The 17,616-nt window shown below is 38.3% G+C and overlaps 1 protein-coding gene across 1 annotated transcript; it reads right to left on the bottom strand.

Moving 5' to 3' along the window:
• Positions 1–322: 322 nt before the first annotated feature.
• On the bottom strand, positions 323–17,176 carry TDRD1 (tudor domain containing 1). The gene is made up of 22 exons (XM_057370306.1): positions 16,904–17,176; positions 15,692–15,821; positions 14,502–14,569; positions 14,160–14,307; positions 13,649–13,754; positions 13,288–13,327; positions 12,031–12,079; positions 11,188–11,268; positions 10,689–10,865; positions 9,434–9,541; positions 8,765–8,935; positions 8,289–8,537; positions 6,877–6,999; positions 5,819–5,929; positions 5,468–5,638; positions 4,310–4,555; positions 3,717–3,833; positions 3,382–3,492; positions 2,958–3,125; positions 2,427–2,648; positions 2,207–2,253; positions 323–1,631 (listed from the first exon to the last, which is right to left on the bottom strand). The coding sequence occupies exons 1-22, from the start codon at positions 17,174–17,176 to the stop codon at positions 1,539–1,541; spliced, it is 3,009 nt and encodes a 1,002-aa protein (XP_057226289.1). The 3' UTR covers positions 323–1,538.
• Between the last annotated feature and the right edge of the window lie 440 nt (positions 17,177–17,616).

The following is a 17,616-nucleotide window of genomic DNA, read 5'->3' as shown; positions in this document are numbered from 1 at the left end:
TTCCCATGCAAAACTTAAACACAGATCAATAATTTTCTACCTATACAGACAAATTACAGCCTTATGTCTACCTCACAGTATGTAGAGTTAGGAATGGAACACACAAAGTGCTAAATAATAATTTCAGTCAAACCAAATGAACAAAGTATACTCAAGTTGCTCCAACAGTGATTCATAAATGAAAATTATCTTGTAAAGATACAAAAAAGCCCTGTTGTTTTGCAGTACTAAGTAATTTTTATTAATTTCATACTACTTCCCTTTCCAAAGTGCTAAACTTCCAGTTCACTTTTATTTTTCTTGMCCATAAAGGAATGAAGAATTCTATTTCCARGAGCACAGATGTTATTGTCTAAGTAAATTATATAAGATCCTTTGTTCAGAAATAATCATACAGGCATKTAGATGAATATATTTCATAGGTGATAGTTCATCACTTCAAGAATATATTTCAATTAGAGATTAAATCTAGCAGAGAAAAAACAATGCAAAAGGAAGCAGTCATCTAATTATTAGCTACTGCAAGAGTATAATGCAACAAAAACTAAGAGGCAAGGAAAAAACCTGAAGCAATTTAAGTGTAATAAAACATTAAGTCAAAGATAAATATTTCGCAACAATTTCAATTTCAAGATTCTTCCARTCTGCAAAAGCCCAAACTTGAATTATGTATTTTGAGTGAAGAAAAAAGCTGACCCTGCAGTTCCAATCACCAAATATCTACTGTGTTCCACAAACAATAATATGACATTCCTGAAATAGACAGAAATGACARCTAGGTATTCAGTCGAAGAAATACTGCAAATCTGTTAATTTGATTCAGTGGTTTTGTCATATCCCAGAATTGGTCTAATCTATTGTGATGTAAAAACTTGATGGGGTAGAAATCCTGATGATGTAGCTACACACTAAACAGCTCCAATATAGTTCACTTCAAAATAACATCCAGAGATGCATATTATACAGCCTAAGTGTAAGGAAAGAACTGTGCACAATAACRTGTTTACTGATTTTAGAGAGAACTACCTGTATGCAGTCCAAGACAACATTCAACCTTTAATGACACTGAAACCAAATTTATGAAGAACAAATTTTGGTCTAACTTCAGACCAGAAATTAGGTTGAAAGAGAAGTAATCAAAAAAGATACAGTTTTCTAAGTAATATTAATGGTACCAAAGTAAAGTAAAACTTTAAAGAATTTAAAATGCAAGTCTGCAAAACAGACTCACAATGTAATGGCCACTTCACAAAMTTCTATGGATTTTCAACATGAAAATAAAAGTGAAAGGTTCAGCAGCACACGGTGGTATAAAACAAGAGCAGAACTGAAATTTTAGCTTGCAGCTTTGCAATCCTCTTGGTTACATACTTGTGTCACAGTAACAATCCAAGCATGCAGATAGATRCAGGTACTTAAACAGCAGAATTTCCACGAAGTGACTCTCATTTTTCAAGCTGACAGATGCTCCTGATCTTCCAAAAAAGGAACTGCTGCAACTTGGTGGACATGCAAATGAAATGGTACATGCCAGAGACTTAGTGCTTCAACAGGTTTTTCATTTCAGTGAATCCATCTGGATTCCCAAATTTATTTAAAAGGAAGAGTAGAACTTGTTCATGCTTTTTAAGCTGTGGAATAAGCAGAAAAAATTAGAAATATACAATTCTGGTTTTTTTAAATTGCTGATTTCAGATCAGGTTAGATCCTAACATCACAAATTCACATAAGTACCATATAAATTCAATAAATATACAGTTCCTTTCTGTTGTAAAATCTTCTAAATTGTGAAAAAGCCAAAAGAATTTGAGCTGACTTCTCCTTGTCCATGTATTTGTCCYTCCCCTCTATTTTTTTCCTGAAGCAGCTTTCTCAAACCTAATTGATTAGGGTTAGGGTTACTCAAATCACGACTGAGATCAGGATCTTAAATTAGAGGACAAAGTAACACTTCTGAGACTCCACACTCCAGAAWAACCAAGTAAGAGCTGTGTGTGGGGCAAAGTACAGACTAATGACATCKATGTACCCTATATACTATCCTCCCTCAGCTTCAGGGTGCTCCAATTATTATATATAAAAAAAATCCGACAAAAAGTGTCAGGATATGTTCACATAACTTCCTTGTTTCAGTTAGCTATTATCCCCCCACTGCCATTTGCTTCCTACACGTAAGAAAGAAAGTACTGCTCAGACTGAATCTTACTTGCACTTCTAATTCTGCGCAGCGGCATTTGGTCTCACCTCCATTACCTACAAAAAAACAAAATGAATGAGCAAAATACAYACGTGCACTGCTTCCCTAATTTGCRAGGTGACAAGTGGAATTGTCYAGGATTTTTAGAAGGAAAAGTCGTTTAGACACCCCATGAGCTTACAAATTCTTCAGAATAAGCAAACAGAGGTAATTAAGCCAAATTATGTACCTTGATGTTCACTATGTGAGCTGTCAGCACTGCAAGGTTTGACCAAACCSTCCTTTAGAAGTTTGTCAGCTACATTCAGATAACCATCTTCCAAATGTTTCTCCACTGTTACTAAATTAACACTTCCATTAATTGCTTTAACTGTAATTGTGACGTATTGCTTCWGTAACAGTTTTTTCAACTCGTCAAGTACTAATGGAGACCACTCAGCTTTCTCTATTCCTGCAARAAAGGACAATCAAGTTTGTTATATAAATAATTCTCTTAAATATAGCTTGAATCTTACATACATGTTTTGAAAAATATGATGCTAAATTTTCCTAATATAAATAGCTTAAATTTTAGAGATAATGAATTAAAAACATTTTCTAAAYCGGCTTTTGCCATGTTTACCAATATACTATTTCAGAAGATCATCATGTTCTTTACCACTATTAAGGAATGAACAAGTACAAATTCATAATGTTCAAGAAAACAGTCAGGTTTTCCTGAGGTGGTTTTTTTTTGCTTATTTTGGGGAGGTTTTTTTACCTGCAAGTGAACATGTAATTGTCTGAAAAGGCAGCTKTAAATAGGAATCAGTGATTGGCAGGACCTTTGAAAGGGGTAATGTTTCTGTGTTCCCATAGTCCCCATACAGTACTTTCACCGCAGACTKGGAAGCTTCCAGAACAACAGCTCTGTACCAATGGCCATTGCCTGAAAAGATTGGGACAACAACAGTCACATGTGAAGMATCATCTTACAAACACAGCTCATCCTGAAAACAAGAATCTGTACTGTTTACCAGGAATTTTTCTTTCTTACTGTGGTGCATATATAAGAGGCCAATTGACAAGAAGCGCAATTAAGAGATCCATAAGCACTTTCAAGTTCCTGTTTTTCCTTTGTCAAAGCAAAAATGAAAGCTGTGTTTTACACTGGTGAAGGAAACGGAAGGAAACAATTGTCTCACCTGAAAACTGAGCACAACAAGCTTCCCCCAGTTTTGGATGGAAAGGCTGTTTGYTACAAGATCTACAGTAGTCTTCCAGTGAAATCATCTCCCTAAGGAGCTTCTTTTGATCTACACAAAAAATAAACCCCGTTTATACTGATCATATTTTAGCATAAAGGAGAGCATACTTAAGTTTTGAGCCCCTCTGCTCCCACCTTTGATACTTCTTTTATTTTCCTGCTAGCCAAGATACATTTCTACATGGTTCAGCTCACTATACACATGCACTCTATTAACCAGCTTGTAACAGTGACTTCTCACTGGTATTAGGATCAGTGAACACTTTTTCTTACCTTTATTTGGAGCTGGTACAGCATAGAATAAGTCCGGGCTTACAACTTCTGTTATGCAGACAGACATAGTTTCATCTACAGCCAATTCAATTGACTTCCAGTGCCCAGGTGAGGTTGCTAATAGAAATTGTAAGAAAATGCAGTGTTATCACTATATTCTAAGCACATATATATTTTAAGGGACTGCTATTTTATTTGATATTTATAATAACTTTCTGAATTTCAGAGACAACTACATGTCTTCCCTTCAGGACGACAAATCTAAACCAAGATAACTGATGCATACTTTGCTGTTCATAAACTGCTGGGATTTCAAAGTAGCTAAAGTAAAAAACACCTCAGAAAAAATAAGATATTGAAAAGCAAACATGAGAAAATTTTCAGTCAAGACAAAACACAATTTTTACCTTTCTCTTTTTGTCTGTAATGCCACCTACAGGGCAGCTGGGGTTCAACTGTAAAAACTGACAATATAACCAAAACGATGCATGCTTATTATCAATATTAACAATAGTTAAACAAGAAAATAACTGTTAAAGGCTGGAATACTGTAAATTCCTGTTCAATCTAAATGTTACCTTTCCTTTAATTACCTTTTTGGTCAACAGACTTGCTTGGAAAGTTATTTTTATCCTGTATAACTTCCTTTACAGCCAGTTTTTCTGAAGTTAGTATCTTATTGATCACTTTAGGACAATCTGTGGAATTGTCAGTAAGTACTACACCTGCCCCATCTTCRGAAAGGGCAGTCACTGTGGCTTGAAGCTCTAACCCTGAAGTGTACATATGAAATCTTGTTGTAGCTTCTGGATTCCATTTGCTATTTCCAGGCTTTATACCTAGGGAAGTAAAATAACTGTTAAAGTATCTCCATTCATTAATATTGACTTTTCTCAACATTATAATTTCCTTTTAAAAGTATTTAGAAAAAAATAAAATAAAAATATCAAGGCTACTTTTACTACCCTAAGGAACCACACTGTCTTTCGTTCTGTTAACTGCTCTCCCTCTTCCTCCTTTTTTTGAAGTGACTACATTTCCTCAGGASTCCCAAGTTTTGTCTTCTATATGTAATGATTCTACCCAGTACATACTTCACCTTAGCACAAACAACACAAATGAGACTGTTTTTGCATCTATAAGAGGCCTTTTTATCACAGGAGCAGACAAAACCTAAGTGTTTTAAAGGTGGATGGGTGGGRGAACAGCAAAAGACACATTTATGAAATGTGGTTTTGAGCTTTTCCCTGTTTCCACATATTTCATTTTTAAACCAAGTAGACTACATTAGAAAGAAAGAAAAATTCTGCAGAATTTTGAATAGTGTGGAAGAGGAGTTTGCAGAAGACTGAGAAACAGCAATACACCGCCAAACTCTTCAGAAGTCAAGTAAAAGATAGAGAACTGAAAGGCCAACTCACATCATTAAAACAGATTAGCTCCTCTGCCTGCAAAAATTTTGAGAAACAAAGTTGCACAAAAGCATATTCACTCCCAGCAAGGCAGCAACCAACAGCCAGCAAGCCCCACAGATGAAGCAGAACTRAACAAGTTCCCTTTGACCAATAAAGCAGTAAGCAAAGTCCACGCAGATCACTCCAGAACAGGCATGAACGCACAGAAAACAAACAAACCGACCCAAAAGAACAGAGTTCTGCACAGTATTCCCTGTCATCACCTCCTTCCCCCATAGCAGCAAGTCTGTAAATGCAGCAACCCTTGTAAGAGAAAGAATTCATGAGAAGATTCACCTGAGAGCCAACATTTAATTGCTTGAAATGGAAGTTTTAGGAATGAGGATGGGATCGGTCGGATGTTATCCAGTGGAACTTCCTCAGTATTTCCATAGTCCACAAAGCTCACTTGTAAAGTTCCATTTGAAATGACATTTTGCACTACTGCACGGTACCAGTTACCATCCTCTAATTTTAAAACAGTTTAAAAAAAAAATCATAATAGTTACTTCACCCATTTGGTAAGTCTACCACCTTTCATTTGTTACTATATAAATACAATTCTTTGCTGTTCTCTGCCAGTGCAAACTATCAATTAATTTTTATGTTCACCCTGTAAAAACAAAAATATTTTTGTCTGTTACTTGCCAGAGTAAAAAGCACAACAAGCGTCTCCATTCTCAAGCTCAGAAACACGTGGTGGAGTTTTCTGACAGTATTCAGCCAATGATTTGTTAAGTGAGTTTAGAGCAAGTAACTCTGAAAATTAGAAAGAAAAAAAAATCAAAGATGAAATCAATGAAATAAGTTGACTTGAACTTTATCAATACTGTTCATTGTACGGTTTACTTGTAAACCCTTCAAATGCATTCCTTGACTAGGTAAATCAAGGAATAAATATTACTCACTTTTTAAGATCTGCTCTGTATTTTTGTTTGAATGCCTTTAGCTCTCACTCCAGCCACTGAATGCCTTTGAGAGCCTTTAGCTCTCACTCCAGCCACTGAATTTTATCACATTCTTTTTCCAGCATTTAAAAAGCCAGTGGCTATCAGAAAGTTTTTATACAGACTTCTGACAGAGAAACACAATTWCTTTTKAACTCATCCAAGAGAAAGTCACAAYTCAATAGATGCATTKTGTCATTTTCATGTTACAATTTTTATGTACTTTCAAGTTTTTATAAATTACAAGAGCATACTAAAAAAGAGCTCCAGTAAATATTGCCTTGGCACAGGGAACATGTCTCTTAGCTSCCTTTATTAACAGAATCACTGAATCATGAAGGCTGGAAGAGACCTTCAAGATCATCTAGGCCAACCAACACAGCACCACCATAATCACCCCTAAGCACCCCTAATCACATTCAGATGCCTTTTGAAAACTTCCAGAAACAATGACTCTACCATCTTCCTGGGCAATTTATTCCAATGTCTGGCCACTCAGTGAAAAAAAAAACTTAAAGGTATCCTTTGGCTATGTTGTGGCAACTCTTTCACTTTCCTCTATTGCTTATCTTCAACATTTTCAGGTTTCAATACCATGATCCAATTTCTTTGTCACTCCACTTGCATTCTTAGATAAAAAACTCAGAGGTAAGCCTTTGTGCTGTAAGCTTATTTGAAATATGAATTCATTAGAAATGTAATAAATGACAAACCAGAAAGAAAGAGACTATCAGAAAGAAAAAAGCTGAATAATCTTACCATGGCTGTTTGCAATCTGACAGTAGAATTCTCCAGGATTGTACACTGTACACACTATGACACTGAGTGTTTGGTTAAGAGTTAATTTAATCCACTTGCACATTCTTTTGTTCACTGTGTCCTCTAGAAAGGACAGAGAAAAGTAAAGAATAAAAAGAATGAAGTTTTTAAAAAAGGAAATTCATTCTTACAGGAAAAAATACATCCTGGATGCTTATTCATGTCCTTGAATTTCTTGTTATAAATTGTCCAACAGACTAATTACCAGTGAAAGTCACTCTGCAGAGCCAAACCAAGTAAGAGAAATGTCCCAATGGTTTAATGTATTTATTCACTACYAAAATAACCTTAGTTAATAGGGAAGAGTAATCACACAAAGAGGTAAAGACTAAGTGGCAACAGACTAAGCAAGAGGGACACTGGGGAAACTTGGTTCCTGGGAAACAGGGCAGGGAGCACAGAAAAGGGAAAGATCTTCACCAAGACTACTGAAAACAATATAAGGAGGAAGAATAAAAACAATTACTAGAAAGACTGGTTGCAGAAATTTGCACTGTGTATTACACTCAAGGGCCTGAAAGCAGCTTATTAYATAACACAAGATGTAGAATAGATCATGGGAACAACTAGATCATGGCACATTGGAGAACACACTGTTTAAAACCTGCATTTAACAGCCCCCACTCAGTGAAGGAAAATTTAAAAAAAGGTGAGAGGTAACCAAGAAACCAACRAAGTACAAAAGAGGTTCTGAATGAGGGCCACAGATCAAAATGTGTTTAGATATAGCCAGGAAAGTTACTGCTCACTTCAATTCTATGTAAGATTCTTTACTCTTCTAAACAAAACAAGGAATAACCATGTCCTGGTTATTAACCATGTCCACAAGGCATCTAGTGAGGAAGATCAAAACTATTTGAACAGAGACTTGACATAAAAACTTCCGTTTTCAGTAGCAATGGATCAGAAGGGAATATATATGTTTGCCAGAYACAGGATGGCAAACAGAAACTTAACATGCTTCATATGAGAGAAGCCAGGAATCYTCCCCAAGATTGCACAGAAATTCAATGTAACTTTGCAAATCTCTCAGATTGAAGCTTTGGYCACTAAATTCAAACAAGCAACTTAAGCATAGCCTTGACGTTTTGTAAGTACTGCAGTCAAACTTTCAAGGACTAAGTAAGTCAGTTTATCTGAACAATATAGGACAATGACTATGACAATASAGGAAATACTATTTGTACTGATGGACAAGGGCATATGAACAGGCTGGTAATAACTGGTCATAGCCTACTTCAACTGGAAATTRTGAAACTTCCAACCAGAGTAAACACCAACTTCCAAAGCAGGCAGTTACAACTTTTTTATGTGTGTACACCTGGGCACACACACATAGACACCATACTCACCATTGGCTTGCTCAACATCACTCACTCTGGCTGCTGGTAAAACCATCTTCATTTCTTCAGTTGCACAGCCTTCCTCTATGAGAAGGCTTGATATATTTACTTCTGGAGTAACTGATGCATCTGTAAGCTCCACCACAGATCTAGAACTCTCTTTATCCACTACTTTTACTGTCAACACTTTGTCTTTCACCAGTTTCTTCATGTAAGAAACACCTTCTGAGGTCCAGGTTCCTAATGGTGGCTTTACACCTAAAAAGTCACATAGTATGGAAAGGTATAACAACTGCAAGTACTTTATGAAATATTCATCACATTTTGTAGATATGCCATGACAGTTGAGTACTCTGGAAAAAATGCCAGCCATTTCCTCCATCCTTCCCCATATTTCAATGTGAGATACTACAGGTGTGACAGTTATGTAATACCATTTGTTTTCCCCCTATCTAGTTTGAAACTGCTTATCATATACTTCATACCTGCCAGGCCACATCTTATGGCTTGAGCTGGCAAGTTCATTAAGCTTGGAATCATAGGACGAAGTCTGGTCAGTGGAAGAGAATCAGAATTACCATAATCCATATAGTCCACCAAAACAGTATCTTCAGAAGCATAAGCTGTAACAGCAGCACGATACCAAAGGTTGTCTTCTAGAAAGGAAGATAGAGATTTAAAGTCTGAGAACAGAATAATTTTTTTTGACAGACCAGTAAAAAAAACCCCATCCATCTCAGTACAGTTCAGGACTACCAGGTGTTGGCTAAGTAGCATTTTGAAGCAGTCTATCAGAGCAGCATCACTACATACAACCCCATTTCTTCTGTGCTTTTTGGGGGGTCTGAAATTTCAGATACACTTATTTCCAATCCTGGGGAAACAGTACTTACCAACATAAATGCCCCAAATATTTCCATGATCTCTTAAAAAGCAATTCTAAATAATCAGAATGTGTTAAGAGTTTGCTCAATAAAGGGATATTTTAAAATTGGTATTTTCCAGAGATCATTTTTAAAATCACTGCCAAGCATTATTCACAGCTTAAAAAACGAGACAATTCTACATGAAACATTTCCAAACATAATTACAAATTGTATTGCTTTGGTAATAAATTTAGATGATGTAACTTAGTATTTTCACTCCATTTTTACCTGTGAACTGGGCACAGCACGCATTGCCAGCAGCAGGACGGAAAGATGGATTACTGGGAAATTTGCCACAGTATTCATTAAGAGATGCTTCAAGCTCAGCAAGCTGACCTGATGTTAAAATACATAGGTTTTGGAACACAGCCTGTCTTGCAATTATTACAAAATAATTAAGCTCACAGCCTGGAAGAACACCTTGTAGTCTAATGGAGATTATTTCAAATGTTTAACATTGATCAGTCTAGGGCTTTTCAATCAGTAACATCCAAGAGAGTTGCTTCTGAGGAATCACAGCAGTGAACACAGTGAAAACCAGTGATGGAGTTTTTCAGCAAAGGCCCAAAGCTGAAGCCAGTGGTTTATGGCAAGCCAGTATTGAAAGCAAGCTAGTAGAGGCATGTCAAGAAGAAACCAAGGAAGACAGCTCTTCCAACAACAGGCAGATGATGAGGTAAGTCACTTCCTCCCAAAGGACACATTTTGTTATTGATTATCAGAATTAAAAGGCTGCAGAGAAAAATTCACCATAGGAGATACACCAAATCATATCAAGCTGCCAAAACCCTTTCAGCTGAAAAAAACCCCACTGGCTGAGACTGCACAGGGAGGATGACACATCTYACAACTTACTCTGCTCTTTATACTCTCCCCCACATCTGTTTATGGACATTATGGAAGATACACCTAAAGTCCCTGCAGCCTCATGCTCTGGCCCACTAGACAGTCATGTTTTTCTCTATCAGGGAACACCAAAGCAGGGTTTGGGCACTGGCCTCCCCATACTCAGATATTCTCCCTATACTGTGTAACAAGRAAGTTCAGTCCACGCATTCAGTCTTTAAGAAAACACTTGTTAAACACTATTACAGGGAATAATGAGGTATACAGAAACAGTCATTACAAACTCAAACGCATTCCTGGAACACTCGAGTGAACATATTTATATTTAACATTAAATATTTGTGATAAAAAATGACTTGAGGTTGCTAAAATGCAAACCATATCATTTTTCTATTTTGCACTACTCAAACAAATTATCACCTTTCAGGTTAGCACGTGATATGAACAGCTAACACTGGCAAAAACTATCCTCATAGCATCATGGCTTGTAACTAATWGAGGCATGGACTAAAGTTACAGGGAATCATAATTTCAGGTCAACCTCCAAGACCAGCAGCACCTTCCTCCAGCCACCCTCCACCAAAGAGAAAAATGTCATACTAGGCATCCTATACCCCATTTCCAACCCATCACTTACGGGCACTTTGCATCCGCTGACAAAAAAAGGTTTCTGGATTTTGAATGTGGGAAACCACAGCAGAAAATTCCTCTCCAATACTTAAAGGGACACACTTGGCAACTGAATTAGCACAATGAGGAGAGTCTTCAACCTCAGGTATTTTTTTTTCACTTCCCTTTGTATGGTTTTCTGATACTGTACATAAAAAAGGAAAACAGTTGCTAATCAAAAGCTACCTAACTTTGAAAATATAAACATACTGAAATATTTATTCTTTCTGTTGGTGCTTTGGACTTTGAAGGCTCCTTTCATATTATGAAATTAATGCTCACATAATAATCACTAAACAAAYATTTTATCCAAAAAAAAGTGTATGAGCTTATGTCAGCAGTGACCTGAAGGAAGCTCTATTAGCCAACATTTTTTAAGTATGAGGTGATGCTAGTGAGCAGCTAAAATAATGTCCTGCACAAGAAGACTTAAAATTCCCCAAGTTTAGTTTGATTTGCTTGCTTACCTCTAGGAGAGTCTCCTTTGGCATCACTTCCAGGACTTGAATGAGACTTCATTTCTAAGGGAAGCTTACTTAGGCAGTCTTCTAAAATACAGATGTAAGAATTAGTGAATTACCATACAAAACAACCATCAGTTAGTTTCACTTCAGAACCATACATCATTCAGAACTACATCCCTATCACAAGGTGAGCATGTTCTACTTATTTGCTCAGCACTTACTATGTTTAAAATGTAAAATGTAAAAGTAATTTCAGAGTAGCTCAACTACTTGAATTTTCTGACTTCAGAAAATGAGCAAAGCAATAACAATCAACATTTACTTGCAGTCACTAAAGACTGTTAGCTGAAAAACTGATTACAGCTTTTCAGACAAAAGGACTTGTACCTTACCTCATTATTTACAACACTAAGTATGTAATGATTTAGTCAAGATGTCTTTGTAAATCTTCATTTCTTAGCTATTACATATTTCATTTCTGATGCATGAAACAGTATCTCAGGCTTTCAATACCATTATTTTCAAATGAAAACCTCAATACAGGTGTTTCAGTTGTTTGTAAAGTCTGGAATGAATACATGGAACATTGCAAGAATGCAGTGATATTTATGCGATCTCTCCGAAAGGTTGGCAAGTTTTATATCACTTTGCCACTAGTGTGCTGTGAAGCAACCAAATATGAAACATKCTCAGCAGAATCCTTAATCAGTTGAATTTACATGGGAGAGTGACAAGAGGGAGGAGGGCAAAAGAAAAAACTCTCATCTTTTACAGGTGTTGGGRAAGGGTATGAATAAAAAAGCCTTAATTGTGTTGGGGTTTTTTACCACAGAACCAAGCACTTACCAGAATCTGGAAGAACAACATCTACAGCAAAACTCAMCCTCACTTCCTCCTGCAACATATCAACAAGTTAGTGAACAGTGCTTTCCCACGAGCTGGGAAAAAAAACTGGCAAGGCCTTCATTCCATCCTTTTCCTTTTAGATCATAATTAGCCAAGAAACACTTAATGGACTGGAAATAATTACAATAAGAATAAGAGGGGATAGCAAATTATTTTTCCCTGACTATATAATTAAGGCCTTCAGAAATATTGCCTTGCATATTGAAGTTAAAGCTTCTGTTGGGGCTTGAAGTGCTATCAATCCAACTAACTTTGCACTCTCTTCTAAAGATTTAGRAAACAAGGTTAAAAAGAAGAATCCACAGAAGCTGATTTACCCTGCTTAAAATGGGTATTTGAAAATAAACTGACTGCAAATTTTTTATTCATATTGTACAGTCATTTGATATAAAGGTCTTCACCATCACTTATCAGTTTCATTAGAACCCAGTCAAAGCACACAGAGYAGGAATTAACAGTATAAGTAACAGCAGTCTCATGACATGACGCTTCCTTTCCAAATTCCTTCAAGAAGTTAAACAGATGAACAAGCTACTTCAAAGAAGTACACAACAAAAAAGTTCTACAGTGCAAACATGAGGCTAGTTGGAGCTATCCACATTTATTCACCTTCATAAACGTGATCCCAAGAAACCACAAAGACAGAAAAATCAACTCCTGCAGAAGAGTTCCTAAGAAGACTGGGAGAAACATTTGGCTCAAAGTAAGATCAAGAGAGGCTTCAAAACATGACAAAGGAGAACTGTGCCACCTTTAGTTCCTGCTACAGCAAAGAAACAACAGCTTATCTGCATCTGTTACTGTACAATAGTACGTTAAATGTATTTCTCTGATAAATTTCCAAGGGTCTAAGAAGCAGCTCATTATTTTTTCACATAAACAAGACATCAGAAGTTTTCTGAATTGGACACGCTCTATCTGTTTCCTTCCCATAGTATATCTCTAGCAACATCATACATATCTTSATTTTCAACTTTTTCACAAATGTTTTTCAAACAAAAGCAGGGTTGTCAGATAGCACTTCTAAGGGTTCTAGAAGTAACGTTTTTCTGAATGCTTCTCCTAGTAACTTTACATTTGAAGCACTGATCTTTCTAAAATGAGCAACTTGTTCCTTTCCTTACAGGTTAAATTAAGCACACTGCCACTCACTCACAGCAGACTCACTCAAGACATAATCAAAATTGTGTTCCATACCTTAAGATAAACTCCTTTCTTGGTTTTGCTATTACCTAAACTGTAATCAAAGAAAAACATGTCAATTTGAAGAACCAAAGACTGACAAGTAGCATTAATAATACAATCTACTTGCAAAGAGACATAAAAGGCTGTGTTCATAGTAAGCGATTTTTGCCAGCCTTTATTCCTCATCCAAGAAAATGCGGAATGACAGATGTGCTAATATGGAATAATGACACGCATAAGATAGTGCAGTACTAGCCTAAGAATGAGCAACATATTTTATTGCAACAGTGCCTTCCCATGGTCATTTATTTTGTACTGGGAGGGATAGTGTCCTTCTGTGAAGATCATTTGGCAGAACTTTCAACAAACTTACTTCTGTTTAATGGGATCACAAACTACTCTGTGTGCTGGCCAATCTTTTTTCTGACAATCTGTAGAACAATAATATGTTTGCACACACTGTGAACATCTGAGCGTTCCTAAAAAAAAAACAAAAACAAAACAAAACAAAAAAGAGAAGTCTGAGCAAAACAAGTATTACTGGAAGGGACAACTTGCTGTTTAAATAATWGCCTTACAAAACAGCTCCCCTGCAATTCTAAGTACATACAAGTAAGTATTTGTATTCACATATAGCTATCACACACTGCTGCCCAAATGTCCCAAATTCCTTCAACATTTAAGGGAAAAAAMCCCACCAATTTTTGATAAGGAGATGCTCTCTTCTGCTTGTCAGTTCTGTTACTCCAACTATGTCCTGAATAGTCTGTACTTGTGTCTCAGAGCTAAAAATGTACATCCATTTTAAGACAATTCTGAGCAAACCTGATCTGTTTTCACTKTATATATTGTATGTCATAGACTGCAGGAAAACAGGCACTTACCAAATAAACCACAATGATGGCAAGTGCCCCCTTTATAGGGTGGGGCTAACCAACTCAAGAAACTCTTATCATAGCAAATAGAAAAAGCACTCTTAGAGGAATATTGCAATTTCTCTGGCTTCCCACTAATCCARTCAGAATGTGAAACCTGTGAAAGAAAAACCTGAAGTCATTCTTACTAGAAAAAAACTTCCCATTAGGATAGAAATATTCTAATATACAAAAGTATGACAACAAAAAGACAAAATTTCAAAATTCTGGAAAGWTAAATACATGCTGACAATTTCTGCTATCTAGAAATGCTCAGAATACTTGGGGCAATTATAAARTGAAATAACTCACAGTATTTCCTTTATCAGCTGCAGCTACTATGCAGTTCTCTCTACCAGTTTTGTCTTCCACAGCACTTCCTAGAAGCAGAAGTATTTGCAAAGGGATCTGATTAACACACGCCTCTGTTAAGGAATATCTGCAGGAAGAAACAAGGCTCTTGGCTACTCCTACTATTCTGCCAGCCCATTTGAGCAAATGGAGATGCCTCGACCATGACACATTCTGGAAGTGACTTGTTTTCACTCTGATACTATATTTATTCAATAATGCAATCAGTGGCATTATTAAAACAACGTTTTCACTGCTCTGTGCTTATTACTCAATACTGAGAGATAAAACACTCTGAAACCAGAGATTCCMACTTTCCAGTGAGTGCCTTACAAACCTCGTGGTCTTTCCTGAGAATTTTTCTTTACCAAACAACTCTCACAACACATTCAGCTAAGCCTGCATATCAATATGGTAAGAACTTTCTTTTTATAAATCAGCAACTCATCCACCTACAAATAATTTTGTTTCTGTTCTAGGCCACTCAGAGTTTGTTCCAGTCTGGCACGTCTATCCAAGGTCTCCACTGAGACAACATAAAGCTTACTGGCCTTTTTTCCCACCTGGAAGCAAGTTAATCTCCTAAACTTTGCCTGAACTAAAACTCTTGCCTAACATGAAATTAAATTTCATGAACTCTCCAGACTCAAGATGTCCATATACAAAGCTAATTCAAATCTCCCAAAATGAAGCCTTTCCTTCTTCCCAAGTTGGAGTAAGAGAACACAGATCAGACAGTACCGAGGCACTTAAGGGATAAGAAACATTCCTGAAGGWACTCCAACTCCCACATATCGGTCCAAATTCCTAAYACTTCAATTATSCTGGTGGGTTTTTTAAGTGTCTAASGCATTTCASCTGGCACTAGTTTGGATAATTAGGAGTTGTATTTATAAGCTATACTCACAGTGATTATGTGTATCAATAATCAAGCAGATAAGCAATCACAGAAGAACAAAGTCAAAATACCTCTGTCAAACTTTGGACAAAGTCTTGTTTACTGCACTTGTATACCGCTGTTAAAACTTTCTGTACTGTTTCCACAATTATCAAAATTATCCTGTATGGTTTACCAAAAAAACCCTGGGTTTCATTACTTATTTCAGAAACTCAGCCTCAAAACTAAAAGCTTTTCAACAATAAGTTGGTACCTGTGACCCTGTTGCTTAAATCTGCATCTGCAACTTCATTATGTTGAAGATTAAGTGGTTCTGCCATCATGTAAAGGTTGACAACAGAGTATGACCAAAGGTGGCTGGCTGTGGGCCAGATAACTGCAAAAGTATGGATTAAAAGATTAATTCAGGTAGGCACACAAATTAAAAGTATTTTTGGGTCATGTTCTGAACCTGTATTTTAGCATTTATTTTGGAAGGCTATTTCTCTACCATCTATTTCTTTTGCTYGCAAAGCGAAATATTTTTTGCATTAAAGATCTCAACAATGAATACTACAGATCGAATGATGAAAATTCCTTTAGGAGAGAGGAACACACCAACAARCAGGAGTGGCCATCACCAGCTGCTGGTGAGGCTCGCTGTGTCTCTGTGGAMGAGACCTCACTGTACTTTCGGTAAAGAAGTAGTAATAAAAAGTACAGGCCGCACTCCTGGGTTCCTCATGGCCAGGAGCCTGAGGGGAACCACTGCCCCAACAGTGGCTCCCTGAGGGGAACCACGCCCTGGGCTCTGCTGAAATGCATTTTCAGCACCTTTCCAAATGTTACGACGCAATATAACTGTTTAAGTTAAAAATACAAGAGAAAACAAACTAAACTGAACCTRCGAATAAAGCAGAGAAGTCTTCGAACTGACACTACACACCAAGTCAACCAGAAACGAGCTTTCACGACCGCAATTRAACAAGTGCTATTTAAATTAAGTAATTATAATTCAACTCCGAATAAAATTAGACACCTGCGTTCCACGGCCTCCGGCCAAGCTCGCAGCCCGTCCCACCACCTCCGGCTCTCTCTCCCCTCACGGCAGCGCTCACCCCAGGCCGCCCCCGACCCTCTCTCCCCTCAGGGCAACCCCCAGCCCCTCTTTCCCCTCACGGCAGCCCCCTAGTCCCTCTCTCCCCTCACGGCAGCGCTCACCCTGGGCCACCCCCAGCCCCTCTCTTCTCTCAGGGCAGTCCCCAGCCCCTCTTTCCCCTCACGGCAGCGCTCAGCCCGGGCCGCCCCCGACCCTCTCTCCCCTCAGGGCAACCCCCCAGCCCCTCTCTCCCCTCACGGCAGCGCTGAGCCCGGGCCGCCCCCAGCCCCTCTCTCCCCTCAGGGCAGCCCCCAGTCCCTCTCTCCCCTCAGGGCAGCGCTCACCCCGGGCCGCCCAGCCCCTCACTCCCCTCACGGCAGCGCTTACCCCGGGCCGCCTCCCCGCCACCCCACGAGGCTCACTCGAGAACCGTCGCTGGCGGGAGAGAAAACAGCGACCCCCGAAGGCCGGGGACATTTCCAGGCGGTCCCGGTGGGTCCGTGCCTGCGCCCCGCCCAGGCGGCTCCCTAGGGGCGGAGCGGGGCAGGGGCTGCCCGGCCGCTCGTAGGCGGGGGTGCTGCCATCGCAGCCTTCGCGGCTGGAGAAGTGTTCCACTAATCCGGGATGGTCCAAGCTCCATTCCCGCCTGGCCTTGAACATTTCCAGGGACGGGGCATCTAYAGGTTCTCTGGGCAACCTGTGCCAGCGTCTCACGACCCTCACAGTAAAAGGATTACTTCCCAATAYCTAATCTAAACCTCCCCTCTCAGTTTGAAATTGTTCCCCCATGTCCTATCACTACATGCCTTTGTATAAAGTCTCTTTTCAGCTCTCTTGTACCATTAGKTACTGGAAGGTGCTCTTAGGTCTCCCCAGAGAGCGAACAGTCCCARTTCTGTCAGCCWGACTTCACAGAARAGGTGCTCCAGGCCTCTGACCATCTTTGTAAACATAGTTACTCATGGTTGTACCAGTAACCCCAGTCTTACTTAATACAAATTCAGAAAGTGGCTGTGAGATGAAATTTTATRCATAAAATTAATGCATTTGTATTTTATAAAGTAATTGAATTTTCCCCTGCAGCCTAGAAAATACATCTT

Source organism: Malurus melanocephalus, unplaced genomic scaffold (assembly GCF_030028575.1).
Source record: "Malurus melanocephalus ecotype Western Australia unplaced genomic scaffold, MMel_1.1 scaffold_122, whole genome shotgun sequence".
Taxonomy (NCBI): domain Eukaryota; kingdom Metazoa; phylum Chordata; class Aves; order Passeriformes; family Maluridae; genus Malurus; species Malurus melanocephalus.
Note: the sequence above shows the minus strand (reverse complement) of the source record. Positions and strands in the feature narration are given on the sequence as shown.